General features: G+C 41.5%; 1 protein-coding gene across 2 annotated transcripts in view; it reads left to right on the forward strand.

Annotated features, from left to right (window-relative positions):
- arhgef2a (Rho guanine nucleotide exchange factor (GEF) 2a) overlaps nt 1–20,670 on the forward strand; it is a 41,009-nt gene that overhangs the window by 3,674 nt on the left and 16,665 nt on the right. Inside the window, exons 2-9 of one of the 2 annotated variants that reach the window (XM_078267669.1) lie at nt 4,145–4,307; nt 4,462–4,529; nt 7,048–7,108; nt 7,431–7,563; nt 13,442–13,551; nt 16,254–16,397; nt 16,590–16,840; nt 17,374–17,499. In XM_078267669.1, coding sequence (XP_078123795.1) covers nt 4,145–4,307; nt 4,462–4,529; nt 7,048–7,108; nt 7,431–7,563; nt 13,442–13,551; nt 16,254–16,397; nt 16,590–16,840; nt 17,374–17,499 — 1,056 coding nt within the window. The remainder of the gene's footprint in view (nt 1–4,144; nt 4,308–4,461; nt 4,530–7,047; nt 7,109–7,430; nt 7,564–13,441; nt 13,552–16,253; nt 16,398–16,589; nt 16,841–17,373; nt 17,500–20,670) is intronic. The other variant, XM_078267670.1, reaches the window with a different exon arrangement.

The raw sequence follows: 20,670 nt of genomic DNA on the forward strand, positions 1-20,670 counted from the left end.
GGCTTTTTACCGAAATATTGCACTTCAGACCACATTTACAGTCTACACACCCTTATTCAAAACTACGCCAAAATTAAAAATGGGAAAATATTTGCATGTTTCATAGACTTTAAACAAGCATTTAATTCAATATGGCATGAAAGACTTCTTTATAAACTTATTAAAAGCGGTGTAGGGGGTAAAGTTTATGACATTATTAAATCACTGTACATGGAAAATAAATGTGCAATAAAATTGTCTTCAAAAGAACAGAATTCTTTAAAACAGGGGCATGGAGTGAGACAGCCTGCAGTTTGAGTCCAGCACTGTTTAACATTTACATCAATGAACTAGCAGGATGTTGGAACCATGTGGGAACAATCTGCAGCCCCAGGTCTCACACTTCATGATACAAACATCAAGTTCCTGCTCTATGCCGATGATCTAGTTCTGTAGAGGGTTAACAACAGAACCTGTCCATCCTAGAGCAGTACAGTCAGAAATGGGCACTGACAGTCAATCTGAAAAAGAACAGTGTTACGGTATTCAGAGGAGAGCCAGATCTCAGGGAAATAGTCAGAGTTACAACTTCACTCTGGGCAACACCAGGCTAGAACAAAAGGATTCATATACTTACTTAGGGGTTGAATTTAGTGCATCAGGCAATTTAAACCTGGCCATAAATGCTCTCTGTAATAAAGCTCAAAGAGCTTTATATGCAATCAAATGCAAATTGGGAAAAAAAATTCCCCACAAGAATTTGGTTAAAAATCTACAGTTTTTTGATAACACCAATAATGCTTTATGGAAGCGAAGTCTGGGGTCCAATTTCAAAACCAGAATTTCAAAACTGGGATAAAACTTCCCCTGAAAAATTACAATTGGAATTCTGTAAAATCATTTTAAAAATTTGCCCAAACACCCTGTACACAGCTGGCTGAGATGCCCTTTGATATAAAGGCATCAGTATTAAATAGGGACGGTTTCATAACCGATTAAAAATAAATCTTCAACCATTAGAATCTGGCTCGAAATATTACAATCTTTAATAAAACCTATGTTACTGTATGGCAGTAAAGTATGGGGTCCTCTTGTAAATCAAGACTTTGAAAATTGGGACAAACACCCAATCGAAACTCTACACACTGAGATTTGCAAGAGCATTCTTAGAGTCCGCAGGAACATCCCCAACAAAGGATGCAGAGCTGAACTAGGCCAATTTCCCCTTTTAATAAGGATAAAAAAGCAATTGAATTCTACAAACACCTAAAATCAAGTGACCCTGTGGCCGGGTTGGCTCAGTGGGTAGAGCAGGCGCACATATACCAAGAGGCTTATGCCTCGACGCAGAGGTCCATGGTTTGAGTCCAACCTGTGACGATTTCCTGCATGTCTTCCCCTTCTCTCTCCCCTTTCTCACCTAACTGTCCTATCAATTAAAAGCGGAAAAGCACACAAAAAAAAAGCAAGTGACCCTGACTCCTACCACTACAAAGCCCTCCATTGTCAACAGCAGAACATAGAGAAGAGTCACCTCAGCCTGCTGATCATAAGCCCCCCCCACCTCTAACAGGACAGCCCTCACACAATCTGGCCCAACCATATCATAGCTAAAGAAAAGCAAAAGAACATTGACTATTGGACATCTACCACAAAAACTCTAAACAAACTTGCTGTTTGGCTCTAAACAGAGGCACAGTGGCAAACTATCTAAGCACTGTGACGTATCAGAAGCTGAGAAAGACATTAACTACGTACAGACTTAGTGATCACAGAGTGGCCATAGAGACTGGCCCACACAGACAGACCTGGCTGCCTAGAGAAGACAGGCTGCGTCAGCTCTGTCCACAGAGACAGGTCAGGAGACAGAGCAATACTTCTTGCTACAATCTAGCACATATAAAGATATTAGAACACAGTTCTTTACGAAAATTAAATATAAACTCACAGATTTTGACTCACTATCTGACTAGACAAAAACTGAACATCTACTTGGAGAAAATAGTGTCTGTAGAAGCAGCGAGATATGTGAGTGCATGTCACAGACTGAGAGACAACCAGCACACAACACATAACATCACAGTTTACTGTGCCTTCTCATTCACTCCTCTACTTCATGTTTCTTTTTTTCCTTACATCTATTTTTTCAACCGGTTGATTATATTGATATACTGTTGTTGTTTCTTTACTGTAGTGACCGTAAATTATTAATTACCACACACACACACACACACACACACACACACACACACACACACACACACACACACACACACTGTTATTGGCTGAGGGTTACACACCCACGTGGGGCACAAAGGCTCTTTCTTACTGCCCAGAAAGAAAAGAGAATGCCGTTCCATATTATACCTTTAAGCTAGTACAAAAATAAATTACAAAATGAAGGCAGTTCCAGTGCCTTTTTTATGTCATATTGCTGCGCTTACATACAAAATGTGTATGAGTGTGCATTTATTTATGTGTTTTATTCCTGTCGTGTCAGTATATTATGTGTAGCATTGACAGTATTATGTGTGGTCTGGCTATCACCAGACCAAACTCAATCTTTTAAGACGAAATCAAATCGGTGGCAGATCGGGCTGGGTTTACCCAGTCTATATTATGTCGGTCAGGAAGGCTAAACTTACATTACCCAGGGTGCTATGCTGCCCCTTAGGATTCAATCTGGGTTACTCCTTTCAGCCCATTTCTGGATGTAGTGCAGTTTGCCAAAGACTACTGCAGAAATCAAGTCTGGATGTGATAAGGCGATGGATCAGTCGGACAACATTTTCAGATGGGAAAAAGCACTATGGACTTTTTTTGCATAGATAGATGGATAGATGGATGGATGGATGGATGGATGGATAGATAGATGGATAGATGATAGATGGACTTTATTAATCCCAAATTGGGAAATTAGCCTGTTACAAGCAGCAAGTTACCATGGACAAAAATGCCAGAACAACTACTGAAAAATATACTTAAAGGAATGAAAAAGAATGTACATGTATATACAAGTGTAGAATAAAATGTACAACCTACATACATACTGTAGATATGCTATAAATATGCTATTTTTATTTAATTAAAATCCAGATTGAAATCCTTCAGATCATTGGAGAAGACATTGGTAGTAAGTTTGACAGAAAGCAGAGATACAATATCATATGTTATCAAGAATGTCTTGGTTATGTCAGAGAGAACCAGGATCTGGATTCATTAAGCATCTCAAAATAGGAAATGAACCTGGCAGAAAAAACACATTTGGTCTTACTTTCAGGCCTAGGAGTACAAAAATGGCTCATCTCCAACGGTGATCTAACTTTGTGAGAGCATGGGTGTATAGTCAGACTTGAATACAGCCTTGGAGGCGGAGCCCCATTCATTGCTATAATGGTTGCTCAGTGGCGCCTGAATCCATAACAGTTCAACTTGACTATAAAATGACCCGGATGATCAACGCTAACTATTATTAGTTAGTTAGAAAACTAAACCTGTCTTCACAATTTTACCCCTTTTTGCAACAGAAAAAATTTGGCGGTCATGAATCAAACTCTTGGACTTATCTATGGACCGTTCTCTGGGATTTGTTTTCATGCTAATCGAATGTGACCAGTTTTAGCTCAAACCGCTAATTAGCTTATAAAGCTAGTCGTCGGAGCACAGGTAAAGTAAAAAGAAATAGCCACTAACAAGGCTCAAAATAGCACCACACGTCCACGGTAGCATAATGAGGGTTCCTACATGTAAACCAAAGCATTGAGAACTTTGTAAGTGTACAGACAGTTTATTAAAAAGATAGTTTATAAAGACAGTACCGTTCGTGTATAGAGCCATCTTGGGAAAACAGTCACGACCAGTCGAACGACGAATGCCGTGCTTGAGCTATGATACTGGTTACACGGCGTTCGTCGTTCGACTGGTCGTGACTGTTTTCCTAAGATGGCGCCTCGAACGGTCGACTCAGTTATCATGTGTTATTAACCCCTAGGTTCGTTTTGCGCCGGATTTCTCCTTTAAGGGCCATTCACACCAAAAAAAGTGATCTGGTGATTCTCCGCAGGGAATCAGGACGATTCATAGACCCCCCCCGGTCTATGAAACGGGTCATTTGTGTGACGTCGTTTTGTTCTTAAACCTTCCATTTTGTCTGTTTCTTTTCCAGAATAAAGAGAGAGAGCACATGAGGGAGCGAGAGAAGGTGGCAAGGGAGAGGGAGGCACGTTACAGCAATGGTCACCTCTTCACCTCATTGACAGTGTCAGGAACCACACTATGTTCAGCATGCAACAAGAGTATTACTGCCAAGGAGGCGCTCAGCTGCCCTAGTAAGTAACATAGTTACTGCACATTTTACAGACTAGTACATGGGTTTGTACCAGCTTATTTGGTGGTGCACTTGGCTTCTCGGGATAGGAAATTGCTCCAAAAAGAAGATACAGAATAACGTGTCCGTGTTCTATATGTCTTTATTTTTTCCAGCATGCAATGTCACTATCCACAACCGCTGTCGAGACACTTTGCCAAACTGTGCCAAAATGAAACAGAGGGTAAGACACAGGCTACACCACAAATCATCACACCTCTAATTATTGACAGAAGGTATTAACATATTAAGGGTTTCCTCTCGGTCCTCATATTCATTCCTTCCAAAGGCCCTTTTGTGCCTTTTGGGCTGTCTAATTAATCATGAAAAAAACATTTCAATCTTTGGTCATTTATCACAATGGTCCTAGGTTGCACTGTGAGACACTTCCCCCAAAGAACCATTTGGAGCTTAGGCAAAATCCTGAAAGAGTCACACAGTTAGGACCAAATTCTCCCAATGTGACCAAAATGATGGTGGGTAAATCAGAGTGGCATAGATGCTCTTACATAAAAAACATTTCAATTAAATTTACCTCGCATTCATCACACAATCTAACAGCCTCAAACTGATCTCCAACAGTCTGACACAAATTATGAAAAAGTAAATATAAAACACACAAACCTTTTACAGTATATCAAATAAAGACTATAAACCATGAGAGAGGAAGAATATGAATAGCAAGTAGTCACACAAAGTGATCACACAAAGTAGTCACACAAAGATTACACAAAACAGAGGATGTCTGTTAACGCCAACCCTTATTTCATTTATCATATTTCATGTAGAGCATGCCTGCTGTTGGAGCCATAATGTGACATTTATATAGCACGTTGGTGACATGAATGTACGGTATATGCAGATTTGTGTTTGATCACTGGGTGGAGCATTGGCACCGGAAAAGCATATAGGTACAGGTGTGTGGCAAAGGGGAAAGCATACAGCTTTTAACCGTGTCAGCGTGGCGTAAAAGGTTATTTTGAGTCTTTCATTCAGACCTACATTAGGCCAATGCGGTGCGAGAAAGGGAGAACATGTTCAGACATGTGTTCTGGGCTGCCAGTAACCAATGTCCAATACATTAAATAACTTTGAGTGCGGTGACACCTCTCCCCCCCTACACGAGACAGTGAGTTCCCTCAGCAGCACACTGCTGCACCTCAGTGAGCACTACGGCATGTCCTTCATTCCAGCAGCAGTCAGACTCTGTAAAGGTGCAGTAGGTAAGACTTATAAAACTAACTTTCTGTCATAATTCCTGAAACTGTCCCTATGTTCGAGTAGAACTACATGAAGCAGGTCATTTTGTAGGCACCACCTACAGCCTGTAGTGCGATTTGCAAAAATCCCCAGCTCTCTGTTCAGATGCACCAATTAGGGCCGGGGGGGTGTCTAACTGCGTGTCAATTACTGCTCATGCACATGCATTCATTCTCCCTTGTGGGGGGAGGGGCTTAGGAGACCGTTTTGGGCTTTAGCGGAAAGGGGGGAGGGACTGAGAAGTTGTCGATGTTCAAGTCCTGGATCTTCGCAATCCTACCTACGGCCATTCCTTTAATACAACATTATAATGTAGCACTACTAGCTGATACATGCAATATGAGCCATCACTGGACAATATTCTGCACTATGCATATTTATTCATTTATTACTCTGTGTCACCTTTGCTGTGCAATATGTCATTTCTATACATGAGTGACGCCGAGATCGAAAAGTGGCTGATGGTCAGCCACTGTGGTACATAGGCATATGCCGATCCCCTGGCGGTATATGCCGCTTACTACAGTGGCATTTGCCGATGGCTGATGGCATATGCCACTTTGACAACGGCATAAACCGATGCCCTGGCGGTACTGGCCGCTCACTACACTGACCTGTGCCGGCTGTATCCACCGGCACACCGTTTAACGGCAGGTGGACATGTTAATGTTAGGCAACGGTCAGTGACAAACAGTTAAGTAATTTTAAATATTATATGCAGATGTACCAAAGTATTAGAGCTTAAATGAGCTAACATGGCTATTGTTGGTTTTGCTGCCGTAACCGAGGGTTTCTTCTCTCCCTGTCTTGCAGGATTAGGGGTTTGTAAATATTGTACATTTGTATATGGTTCCTTTGTAGCATTGGCCCATCGGGTTGGTGTTTGGTTTTTGGATTCTGTGACTACTCCACTTCTTTACGACATGTTTTACAGAGCCCCCATACAGTATGGAATATGGAGCTGGGTGGAGAGATAGTTTCAATACCCCATCACATTTCCAAAACACATTTACAACAACCCAGAGCAGAGGGATTACTGCTGGGCCTGTAGTGCGAGGGTGAGGGTGTTCCGACTGAACTTCTATTCTTCTGAGGGGCTTATAAGGTGGTAGCATTAGCAAAAACACCTTATCTGCTATTGACCGAACACACATATTGCTATTCAACAGTTCTACTCTTAGCAATACACTTTGAATCTTCCAGCAGATCAGGGGGCTATGATGATGGATGACATAAAAAACACTGTTTTAACTTCACACAGTATTTAAGGTGCTTTAAGGTGATACAACAAAAGACAAAAACTGACTGTTGTTACTATGGAAAATATGGAAAACAACTTTATTGAATGAATAAATCAATGCATGGCTTAAGATGCAAGGCTTTTTAAAAACAAAATGCTTCTGTACATGTTACATACTGATTTGTGTCCTTGATTAACACAGCAGCAGAAGACTGCCCCAATGCGGAATAACTCCTTGCAGAATGTTACACTGCGCACAAAAAGTAAGAGCCACATACACACATACGCAAACACAAACTTTCAGTCTCTTCCTAGCTCAAGTAATTCTCCTTTTGCAATTCCTATTTTGTCTGTTCTTTCTCCCTCTCTGCTTGTTATTCTCATTTTCCTTCATAAATTGCATGTTGTTCTGTTCTTTATTATCAAACTCATTTTCCCCTCCTACTCCTGTTTGCTTTATCTTCCTCCTAAACATGCTGTTATGGCTGTCATTATATTCCTCTTCTTCGTTCTACATCTCTATACCTTGTCGTTCTCCCTCGTGTTGTTCTACCTCCTCTACCTGCAACTTATTTCATTCCATAGCTCCAGGAATGCGTGAGCGTCCAAGTTCAGCCATCTACCCTTCGGACAGCTTCCGACAGACCCTACTGGGATCTCGCCGTGGTCGCTCCAGCCTATCCCTGTCCAAGAGTGTCTCCACAAACAACATTACAGGGTGAGCCTCATTTTCATTAGCCAGCAGCTACAATAAAATGTGCATTTCTTAAAGTGCTCATATTATGCCTTTTGGCTTTTTCCCTTTCCTTTATTGTGTTATATATCTTTTTGTGAATGTTATAGGTTTACAAAGTGAAAAATCCCAAGGTCCACCCCAAAGGGACTTACCATCTCCAACAAAAAACACAAACAACTGCTCCAAACAGCTCTATTGTAGTCCAGCCTTTACTTCCGTGACGAACGAGCGTCACTTTGTAACACGTTATAATGCTCGCCTAGCTGCTAGCGTGGCACGCCCTCATACTCTGCTTCTGACTGGCTAGTAGTCCTTACCTAGCTACTGAGCATGTGCGACTCCCAACAAAGATGGAACAGAAGTGAGATGCCTCACTCTGTAGCTAAAACAGAGAGCTCAACACACAGGGTGAAAAGAGGAGCTGCAGCAATGTGCAGTACAACAAATATATGGTGTTTTCTGAAAATTAAACCACATAAACCTATTCTGGTACAACCTCTAAATACAATTATGAACCTAAAAAAATTAGCATAATTGTAACGCTAGCATAGGCACAGGCACCCAAGGATATGGTCTTGCCTCGCCTCACTGTAGGTCTTGTCCACAAGGACAATCATTGTAGATCTTATCCTGCGATTTGGCATTCTCATTTCAAGATGTACAGATGAAGCCATCTAAAATTTACGCTCCCTCTGTGCTGGGGCCATGGCAGGTCCGTGACGGGTCCCTGGTGGGGCCGTGGATGGAAAAAAATCCACCGTGATGACATAGTGTGCACAGGGCGGACTGGTACCACCGGTAAGCTCTGTGTGTAAAAAAACAGTTGCAGTGGTTTATCTATTCACCAAAGGGAGCAGTGATTTTGGACACCAAAGCCGTTTACTGACCTGAGAAATCAATTGATGTGTCGCCTACTGTACTGTACAGAATGAGGGAGTGTGTCTGCTACACAGAGCATACGTTCAGTGGTGCCAGCAAAATTCTATTTACACCGTAGATTCACCTACATAGAGCTACATTTGTCATATAAGTATCCCCAGGTCATATAAATACTGTATGCTGAAGCACTTTGTAAAAGGCTTCAGCTTAACCCTCGTGTTGTCCTTCGGGTCACTGGGACCCGTCCAGTTTATTTGACGTTTTGTATTGGCCTGGTGTTGAGCTTTGGGGTCCCCCCCCCCCCCGGGGACCCTCGCGTACTACGTGATGTCAATTCACATGAACCGGGGGAGGGGGGGGGGACCCCGAAGCTCAATGCCAGGCCAATACAGAACGTCAAATAAATGTATAGTTAACCCTTATGTTGTCCTTCGGGTCACCAGGACCACAATGGTTAAAAGCCAACACTGACAAAATTTGATGTACAGCAGCCTCATGCCTGGAATATTAATGTCCATATAAACAATCACGAACAACATGCAAGCTCTGTGGATTGAGCGATAACAGCCTGCAGCAACCAACTGCGGTTTATCCGTAAATTGAGTCAAACAAATGGACATTCTGATTAATAGTGGATGGTTAGAGGTGAAATAAACTTGGCATATTATCAGTGAAAAAAATATTAGGATACTGTGATGACAGCGCTGCTGTCAGCTGGAGTTGCATTTATCATTAGGTTACTTGTTGCAATGTCTCACAGAAAAAAAACGTCTGCGATTACAGCTAGATCACATCTGCTTTATTTTACGTTTCATTTTTGCTTATAGGAATCAAGTTGCTGCTGATGAAGACCCAACATTTCATGATTTTGCCACTCCATATTAAGAGCTTTTGAATAACAAAAATAATGGGGGGCTTTTATTGTGGAGAATTCATAGGAAAGTTACCCATTCCTCAACAGCTGCTTTGACTTAATTTTATGGCTTTATTCAACTTTATTGCAGACACAGGTCCATATTAGCAGGGTGTGCTTCATGAAAAGGCAGAGGGGTTGAGGTTTTCTGATCATGAAACAAAACAAAACATGAACGCCCCTGAAAGCCTGTAGCCGGCTCACAGTCACCTGTGTGCGGCTAAACAGCTGCCGCTGGTATCCGGCATCCCAGAACTCTGTAGCGGCTAAATACAACCAGCAATTGCTGCTTGGATTGTATCCTTCTATGGCACTATGTGTTCACATTACAGAGCTTTACTTAGTTTAAAATACTTCTAAATATAATATATGGGAAATGAACCATGGGGTCACTGAATACACACCAACAATTCCACAGGCTGTTATGATGCTGGGGGCCGGCCCCCCAGAAAATTGCTCTACAACCCCCACAGCTACACGTCCACACCCCCCACCACGCTTCTCCTTCAAACCCAATCCTGACAGCTGATGTGTTGAGAGAGTTGCAAAATCTGGACCCATACAAATCAGCTGGGTTAGACAACCTGGACCACAACTTCCAAAAATGATCTGCAGATATTATTGCTTCCCCCATTACCAACCTGTTTAACCTGTCTCTCGCATCTTAAGAAATTCCTGGAGATTGGAAATCTGCCGCAGTCATCCCTCTCTTCAAAGGGGGAGACACCCTTGACCCAAACTGCTATAAACCCATATCCATCTTACCCTGTCTTTCGAAAGTCTTCGAAAGCTTGGTCAATAAACAGATTACCAACCATTGCGAATCCCATTGTGTCCTTTCCGTTATGCAATCTGGCTTCCGTGCTGGTCAAGGCTGTACCACAGCCACCCTCAAGGTCATAAACGACATCACAGCAGCCATTGACAAAAAGCATTACTGTGCAGCCATCTACATTTAGCTGTCCAAGGCCTTTGACTCTGTTAACCATCGTATTCTTATTGACAGACCTTGGGTTCTCTCACGACTGCCTCACGTGGTTCAATAACTATTTTTCTGATAGGGTCCAGTGCGTTAAATATGAGGGCCTGTTGTCTGGACCTATGGATGTCACTATGGGGGTGCCACAAGGTTCGATTCTTGGGCTGACTCTTTTCTCCATATACATCAATGATGTGGCTCTTCCTGTTGGGAACTCTCAAACCCACCTCTATGCAGACAACACAATCCTGTACACATCCGGCCCCTCATTGGATACTGTGCTATCAACCTCCAGGAGAGCTTCAATGCCATTCAGCAATCCTTCCGAAACCTCCATTTACTACTAAACTCTGGCAAAACCAAGTTCTTGCTTTTCAATCGATCGCTACCCACCCCTGCCTATCCGATTAGCATTTCCACGCTCGATGGGTTGGAATTAGAAAATGTGGCGGTGTACAAATACTTAGGTGTCTGGTTAGACAGTTCCCTCTCCTTCCAGCAACACATAAACCACCTTCAATCTAAAGTTAAGTCTAGGATCGGTTTCCTATTCCACAACAGGACCTCATTCACTAATGCTGCCAAACTCGCTTTGGTGAAAATGACCCTTATCCCACTAACTGCCTTCAAAGTACGTCTGTCTGAGCTCCTGTCCGATCACTGTACGTGCTAACTGTTCCCCATCTTTCATCCACTGTTTTGCACACCCTTGTCATCTCTGTCATGCCCCATTGCATAGTTGCACAGATGCACATCTTCACCTGCATTGCTATCATACCTGTTTACGCTCTTTTGCACTATTCATCTGCCCTGGTATGCTCAACTGTTATTCTTCCCACCTTTGTTGTCACACAATTTTTGTACATCTACTGATCTACATCACGATCTAGACCACAATCTGCACTGTACATTGACTCTTTACTACATCTCAGCATTTATATAGACGGTCTATTCATGCATATTGTGTTATTACTGATCTACATCACTACCTAGACCACTATTTACACTAACTGTATATTGACTCTTTACTACATTCAGCATTTATATAGACTGTCTATTCATGTTTATTGTGTTATTACTGATCTACATCACTTCCTAGACCACTATTTGCACTAACTGTATTGACTCTTCACTACATTCAGCGTTTATATAGACATGAGGTAGACATAGATAGATATGTCTATTCACGTATATTGTGTTTTTACCATATCACTTTTGCATATCCATCAACTTACTTACACCTCACTTTGCGCCGGCTTTGTGATGCCTACTTAATCTGCACTTTATGTAGCATATTGTATTCTGTATTCTTGTATTGTATTGAATGTGAAACTGTATGTTGTCTTGCATGCTTATGCTTTTCTTGGCCAGGTCACCTACCTGGTTAAATAAAGGTTAAATAAAAATAAAATGACAACCAAGTGTCAGCCTCCAGAAGAATGTTCCGATACAAAGTCAGTCTGTAGACTTCTCTCAGTATGTGTGCAGTGTGAGCAGTGACTTTATTTAACAATGAAATGCTTGTTTTGGACAGACGACTTAATTACAAGATACTTCTCCCGACTCTTTAGCGCCAATCTAAATGGTTGCCACTATCTAGCTCGCCTATACCTAAAGACACCTCTGACTGCGTTGCATTTTAAGACTTTGCATTGCATTAGATGGCTTAAACTATTGTCAGACCCTGTGTGACTTGATATTTCTGTTCCTTTTCTGTAAACACCTTCCAATGGGCTTTTCTCACAGTACAGTAGACATTTCTTATAGCATGAAAGCTCTGTTGTTTTCAAGTGTTCCAGTGAGTGACTGTGAACCAATATGCACGATACATGAATCTGAAATCAAAAGCAGGTAATTGTCATTCACTCATCAGTCCTCTCATTATTTACACCTATTTTAGGCCTAATATACTTGACATATACTGAACATTTGCTGCTCTTTGATAGTCTCCATTCTCTTAGGATCAGAATATTTACTGACACCTGTGCTATTTCAAATACTTTCTACAAACTGCAGAATCAAAATACACCACCAGAGGGGGTCAAACACTGATCAGAAACTAATGACTTGTTCCTTAGCCCAGCCCTTCACTTTAGATCTTTGAAATATATTTTAAAAACCTGTTAACATCCTTGTAAAATACATACAGGACCGAAAAATATTACTGATTTGTTTACTTTAGCTGGGGTAATATTTTTTAAATTGATTTTACAGTTTTATTTATCGCTTGGGTACTATTAATGCAACTATGTGTTACAATTTCACAACTCTTAGTACAAAACTCCAAACTCATAACATTTGTAACAGATGCAGAACTTTCCATTGTGCATTCATTTGGATTGTAAACCTCTCACCACACAACCGTTGATTCAAAATATTGTTTTGTTTTTTGTGAAATGTCATCAGAACATATGGTTTAACCACCAACACCCACCATAATGATATGTTTTTAGTTTAGTCATTTAACTACCAGTGAATCCAGTAACAAATGCAAGATACATGTTTCAAATCACAGTTAGAAGTGCTGAAAGTAACATGCTACAGTAGTGTAAAAGACAGATTACAGTTTTCACATTACGTAATACACTTACATTACCCTCAGGTCTCTCTGTTGGGGCCCATGCCCACCTCTGGCCTCTCTGTTGGGGCCCATGCCCACCTCTCAGGCCTCTCTGTTGGGGCCCATGCCCACCTCTGGCCTCTCTTTTGGGGCCCATGCCCACCTCTGGCCTCTCTATTGGTGGCCATGCCCACCTCTGTGACAGATCCCTTGTCCACAAGCTCTTCCTATTCCTTGCTGTCTATCCTGCTCCATGTGATTTACATGTTCATACAGACACATTTTTTAAAGATGACAAACCAATTCAAAATCTATGTCTATGTGCAGAAGAGAAGCATATCAAAAGTATTGTGAGCATTGCATTGTGGAAGACAATTACTTCATATGAAAGGTATTGTCCTTAGCAACACACTGATTAGATGTGGTAAAAAGTTACTGTGTGTTTTACTAAGTGAATTGCACATTTGATTACGTGTGTGTGTGTGTGTGTGTGTGTGTGTGTGTGTGTGTGTGTGTGTGTGTGTTGTAGGACCCTGAATGATGACACTCCCCTGGGGCTGCGCAGGATCCTTTCCCAGTCCACAGACTCCCTGAGCTTCAGGACCAGAGCTATGTCAGTGGAGTCTCTCAATGATGACGGTATCAGAACATTTAAAATATACATCATAAATGAAATGGCTGGGGGGAGATGGGGGTGTGAAGTTGATAAGTTGTATAGTGCAGCAGCAGGATAGTGTAGGGTTAAGAACTAATGTTTGAATCATTATCTGTACACCTCCACTGAATCATTCGAGACTCTTGCAACTACTTGCGACCATAACATTGACAGATCCTCTCTTAAAAGGGCACTATGCAGTTTTGGCAATTTCTTCGCTTTTTGCTCGCAGGTTTCTCTATAGAGCTCCCCCTACAGGTTCGGAATGGATATTTGGCAACGCTGTGTAAAAACTTGCTCGGTCAGTCTTCCGTTTCCTCTTTCTCTGTTCCTCCGACAATGCTTTCCTAGCTTTCTGCTTCTTTTTTGCCGGCTCAGCCATGACGATAGTGTGAAAAACTCCATCGCTACCTTGTTCTTGTTAGCCGGTTCCTGAATGGGGGCGTGTATGTGTGCAGTGCCGTGAAGCAATTTGTTACATCGCGAGACCTGATATCACGCGATACTTCCTGACGCTGAGGCCGATGGTTTAATGATAAGTTTTGGAAAGGGACTTAGGTTTTATATTTAGTGAAAAGTTAAATATTCAATTCTATTTAAAGGGCTTTGTTGGCTTACTTTAAAAGTTTCAAGAAAATATATACAGTCAGGTCCATAAATATTGGGACATCGACACAATTCTAATCTTTTTGGCTCTATACACCACCACAATGGAGTTGAAATGAAACGAACAAGATGTGCTTTAACTGCAGACTTTCAGCTTTAATTTGAGGGTATTTACATCCAAATCAGGTGAACGGTGTAGGAATTACAACAGTTTGTATATGTGCCTCCCACTTTTTAAGGGACCAAAAGTAATGGGACAATTGGCTGCTCAGCTGTTCCATGGCCAGGTGTGTGTTATTCCCTCATTATCCCATTTACAAGGAGCAGATAAAAGGTCCAGAGTTCATTTGAAGTGTGCTATTTAAATTTGGAATATGTTGCTGTCAACTCTCAATATGAGATCCAAAGAGCTGTCACTATCAGTAAAGCAAGCCATCATTAGGCTGAAAAATCTAAACAAACCCATCAGAGAGATAGCAAAAACATTAGGTGTGGCCAAATCAAGTGTTTGGAACATTCTTAAAAAGCTCAGCAACACCCGGAAGACCACGGGAAACAACTGTGGTGGATGACCGAAGAATACTTTCCCTGGTGAAGAAAACACCCTTCACAACAGTTGGCCAGATCAAGAACCCTCTCCAGGAGGTAGGTGTATGTGTGTCAAAGTCAACAATCAAGAGAAGACTTCACCAGAGTGAATACAGAGGGTTCACTACAAGATGTAAACCATTGGTGAGCCTCAAAAACAGGAAGGCCAGATTAGAGTTTGCCAAACAACATCTAAAAAAGCCTTCACATTTCTGGAACAACATCCTATGGACAGATGAGACAAAGATCAACTTGTACCAGAGTGATGGGAAGAGAAGAGTATGGAGAAGGAAAGGAACTGCTCATGATCCAAAGCATACCACCTCATCAGTGAAGTATGGTGGTGGTAGTGTCATGGCGTGGGCATGTATGGCTGCCAATAGAACTGGTTCTCTTGTATTTGCATGCAGGATGAATTCTGAAGTGTTTCGGGCAATATTATCTGCTCATATTCAGCCAAATGCTTCAGAACTCATTGGACGGCGCTTCACAGTGCAGATGGACAATGACCTGAAGCATACTGCGAAAGCAACCAAAGAGTCTTTTAAGGGAAAGAAGTGGAATGTTATGCAATGGCCAAGTCAATCACCTGACCTGAATCCGATTGAGCATGCATTTCACTTGCTGAAGACAAAACTGAAGGGAAAATGCCCCAAGAACAAGCAGGAACTGAAGACAGTTGCAGTAGAGGCCTGGCAGAGCATCACCAGGGATAAAACCCAGCGTCTGGTGATGTCTATGCGTTCCAGACTTCAGGCTGGAATTGAATGCAAAGGATTTGCAACCAAGTATTAAAAAGTGAAAGTTTGATTTATGATTGTTAATCTGTCCCATTACTTTTGGTCCCTTAAAAAGTGGGAGGCACATATACAAACTGTTGTAATTCCTACACCGTTCACCTGATTTGGATGTAAATACCCTCAAATTAAAGCTGAAAGTCTGCAGTTAAAGCACATCTTGTTCGTTTCATTTCAACTCCATTGTGGTGGTTTATAGAGCCAAAAAGATTAGAATTGTGTCGATGTCCCAATATTTATGGACCTGACTGTATACTGTATTTCTCCTAGACATGTAGACATTACAGACATGTAGTAGGCATGACATGTAGAAGTATAAAGTTTTAAAAATGATAGTGAGTTAATGTACTTAGTCACATTCCATCACTGGACTCCTGCCAGCTAAACTTGCAATCAAACATGTACACTGGCCAACCCACTCACAGGATTAGAGGCTAACATAGCATCAGTTGTATCTCTAAAGACATTTGTATTTTTTAAAGTATTACATTTAATATCCACTTTACCAGGATTTTGACTGCAAAGGGTGTGATTAATTGTGATTTCAGTTGGACTTACGGTGCGACCTGCTGACCTTGGTTCTCATTCCAACCTGCTACAGGATCTTAACAATAACTTCTTGGTAGTTTAGTATAGAGATCTAACATCATTTGTCAGCCTGAAATCTTTGATGCTGATGGGTTTCTCTTATTTAGGAGACAACTACTACACTTCAGTATTGGAGGAGTTGGAACTTGAGGGCCAGGACTTCAAGGCTGACTCATGGAGTATGGCTGTGGACAACAATTACTTGCAGACACACCGCAAAAACGTCATCAAGAGGCAGGATGTCATCTATGGTGACAGTAGTAGTTGATCGACCCTAAAGTTTCTCCCCCATAGTACAGACATTCAGTGTTTTGACTGCTACGGTCCGTTACGTGACTTTGATGTGTGTGTGTGTGTGTGTGTGTGTGTGTGTGTGTGTGTGTGTGTGTGTGTCCGTGTGTGCATGCTTGTATATGTGTAATGTGGCCATGTGTCCTTCTTAGAGCTGATTCAGACTGAGCTGCACCACATGCGAACGCTGCGTATCATGGAAAGGGTGTTCCGGCAAGGCATGCTGGATGAGCTTCAGCTAGACCCGTGCACCGTGCATGCCATGTTCCCCTGCCTGGACCAGCTGATCAGGATACATTCCCATTTCCTGGCACAGCTTCTCCTGCGGCACAACAGCAGCCTGCAGTCTGGATCCAGCCGCAACTTCACCATTCACCAGCTGGGGGACATACTGCTGGAGCAGGTGACTGCCATGCCAACAGACTCACACTGTGACACACCAACAGACTCACACTGACACACCAACAGACTCACACTGACACACCAACACACTGAAGCTAGGTTTATAGTCACTGTTGTGTTCCTAGCGCAAGCCATAAAATGACATCACCATGGCGACTGGCCGAGCAGGTTTACCTCTACAAACATCTGTATGATTCTTCATGTGCAGACCACAGGGAGTCAAACAGCCTTAAATACAGTATGTGATCAGAAAGAGACACCAAATAGGTTATAATAATAAGAGGAAACACTCCATTGGGTAGCCAATACAACATCTGTGCCAAGTCGCCGCCATTTTGGACTGAACTCAAAGTGTTGCACGAGATACGTAAAATAAGCCATCCCTACTCACGAGAAGGGATTAATCTGTTTAAAACCGCCAGTAAACAACAAACATGGCAGTCATGTAATCTTAACACCTTCCCCTCCCATTTTTTAACCTGTTTGTAGTCATACTTCTTCTGTCTCAGTCACATGCATATGTTCTTCTGCCAGTTTTCAGGCCAGTGTGCGGACGACATGCGAAAGACCTATGCTGAGTTCTGCAGCCGCCACTTGAAGGCTGTCAAATTGTACAAAGAACTGCTGGCCAGAGACAAAAAGTTCCAGTGCTTCATACGGGTGAGACAGACACAAAACACAGTAAAACACATGGAAATACACAGCATGCATTACATTACAAAGGAAAAAAGAGAGCTCATAATAAGTGAATGTAAAGTTTATACTGTATGGGTTGTATACAGCTTTCGTCAAATATATAATATATGGTTGCAGAAGAATATAAAGCACATCTTTTTACATGTGCACATGCATATACGAGTTTGTATAGTGTGTGACTTAGTCCATGTGCATATCTGTGTGTGTGTGTGTGTGTGTGTGTGTGTGTGTGTGTGTGTCTACCTGCAAACACCCTTTGTTTAACTTTATGGATCAAGGTGTCAATTCAGGGGATAGATGCCGTCGTCATGCGCTATTCACATTGAAATGGACCCTGGTATACCCTGATCTAACCCACCTGGTGACCTGGGTCGCGAAGCACAGTAGATCGAGGAGGGTTAACCCATTCAAACAGACAGTCAATATAAACAATTGACAATCTTTAAACACTTCAGATGTAAAGTTATTCGCTGTCAAAGTGACGTCAAAATGAATGGCAGTCAATGGAATGCTAATGTTGGGTGATCGTTTGGTAGCATCAAAATGGCGCCATAGGAGGTTCGAGCTCTGAAGCGAAGCTTACTCCCTTGGAAACGACATGCAAAGGGAAATCCGAAAAACAGGCAATGGTCAAAAATCCAAGGGGAAACAGGAACTCAGGAATACAGGACACAAGGAAAACCGCTCGAAGGCTGCACACAAGAAAAACAGACGATCTCGCACAGGACTAAAGGAAAGACTGAACTTAAATACACAAGACAGGGGAGACAATGAGACACAGGTGCAACACATAGGGGCGGGGACAGGTAATCACACAGGCGGGTAAGTAGAAGATAGGAAGTAAAACAAGACAACACATGGGAGAACAGAGAGACTACAAAATAAAACAGGAAATGGAACTAAAAACAGAAACTTGACACAGGGACGAGACATGACAATAAGAAATATATACGAATAAAGAAATAATATGTACAAATAAGATAAAGAAAGATAAGTAATATTTACAATACAATAATAAATGGTAAATAGTGCCAATGTAAGACAAAATCAAACAGTACAGAAAACTAAAGCTACTTCTAGAGGGGTTTGTGCTGCTGCTGACTCCACCCAGATCCTAGATGGTTGGGCGTCAGAAGATGGCTGCTGCCTCAGGAACTCTTCCGTCGGCGTCCTCGCCGGGGAAGACCTGCTCTTCCTTTGTTGTAGTAGTTCAGTTTTTAAAAGGTGTATTTACAAAAGTTTGTGTTGTGGGAAAGAAGAATGTCTCTATAGAGTAGTGTTCTTCATCTGGTCTCCAGCCCGTCAGCATGAGCCCACTGCTTCCAGCCCAGGGCTGCACCATTAATCGAGATCGCAATGTGAAAATTGTGCGATTTAAGTTAAACAATAAGATGTGTGATAACCAGTGATCAGTCAGTGTGCTGAGGCAGTAGTGTGTGTCACGTATGGTCAAGTACCAGAAGTGTGGAGGGGTTCAGAGCATGCCGACTTTAAGAAGAGGTTGTACAAAGTATATTTTGTAACTTCACTAATTATTATATAACACCCATCTTAAATGTCATTGTTTATAAGGGCATACAAAATGTATTATTTTAATGAGAATTTTTAATTAAGTAAAATATTTTAAAAAAAAGTATTGCACGGTTTTGTTTATGTATTTCTTCTTATAAGCGTTTAACTTTGTATTTTCAAGTAAAAAAAAAGAAACATTTCTAAAATTTAGTAGCCAATTTTCTGCATTTTTCTTGATAATCAAGTAAACTCATGATACCATTATATCGCAATCAAAATCGCAGTATTGGAAATCGCAATATGCAATCAATCAATCCCTCACATCAAAACCTGCCACGTTTGCTATATCAGATCACACAAACCCCCCCCCCCCAACCCCCCACCCCCTTCATGTGACATGTCAGTGCTTGCCCTATCAAACGGCTACTCAAAAGAGGGGAGTTAGGGTGCTTGGCTGTCAATATGTTTTAAAGGTTCTTATGATCAGTCCACATTAGGGTTGCATGATATATCTTCTCAATATCGTTATCGCAATATTACGTTGCGCAATATTATATCGAAAGTAAGTAAATAAGTATGCAATATTTAGTTTATTTGGTGGAGCGCTGCGTCCCGTCCGTTGGCTGTGTGGCTTAGTTGTGTTTGATTTAGAGCCCGCTTGAAACGCTATAATCATGTTTCATTGGCCAGTTACCGTGCCACCTGCACAGGTTAGTACACGTCAGCGCACGGGTCCACTACATGACAAACCCTATGGAGCGTACAGAGTGACAGTAAGTGAAGAAATAGATAGAGACAACTAAACGGAACGAATCAGAGAAGCGAAAGAAAAGTTGTGTCCTGTTCTCTTTATTTATTTATTTTATACTGTCCAACCAGTAAAACATGTCCTGTTCTCTTTATTTATTTATTTTATACTGTCCAACCAGTAAAACATGTCCTGTTCTCTTTATTTATTTATTTTATACTGTCCAACCAGTAAAACGTCCTGTTCTGTAGACCTGGTCCTTATTTACATATTCATGTTGGACCAGTCCAATATTACCGTCAGTTGAAATAAACCTTGCGTTGTATCTATTTTGATGCGTTTTCCCATAACTTTAGTAATTTTACATGTGTTTAAAAATGTCGAAATTAATATCGATATCGCAATATTCATAATCGATATCGCAATATCACATTTTGTCCAAATCGTGCAACCCTAGTCCACATCGGGAAAGGCTGCTCTGCTTCCTCCAGCCATTGTCAATGCAATTGAATCGTTTTTGAATAAGTATTTGCCTAAAATGTTCTTAGAATGTTTTGTAAATAAATATTAAATGTGTGGATGAATTTGTGGACCAGGTGTTGTTCTCCTGTACGATAATTGATTATCAAATACTAATCAGCATCTTTTGGTAGGACCCTAGCTGATGAAGGAGGAGACTGCAGTTCATGAGTGTAATGGTGGACAAGAATGTAAACAAGTGTGGAGAGCTACTGGGCCCATAGTTAAAGGGGCATAGCCTGTGCAGGAGTTTACTTTAGTTATTTCATGGTTTTCCTTTTGGTAAATATTTTTTCCTCTTGAGTTAATTTATATATTTTTTTGAGGCCAGGCTAGCAATGTAAATATGGCTGCAC

This window comes from Sander vitreus, chromosome 14 (assembly GCF_031162955.1).
Source record: "Sander vitreus isolate 19-12246 chromosome 14, sanVit1, whole genome shotgun sequence".
Classification (NCBI taxonomy): domain Eukaryota; kingdom Metazoa; phylum Chordata; class Actinopteri; order Perciformes; family Percidae; genus Sander; species Sander vitreus.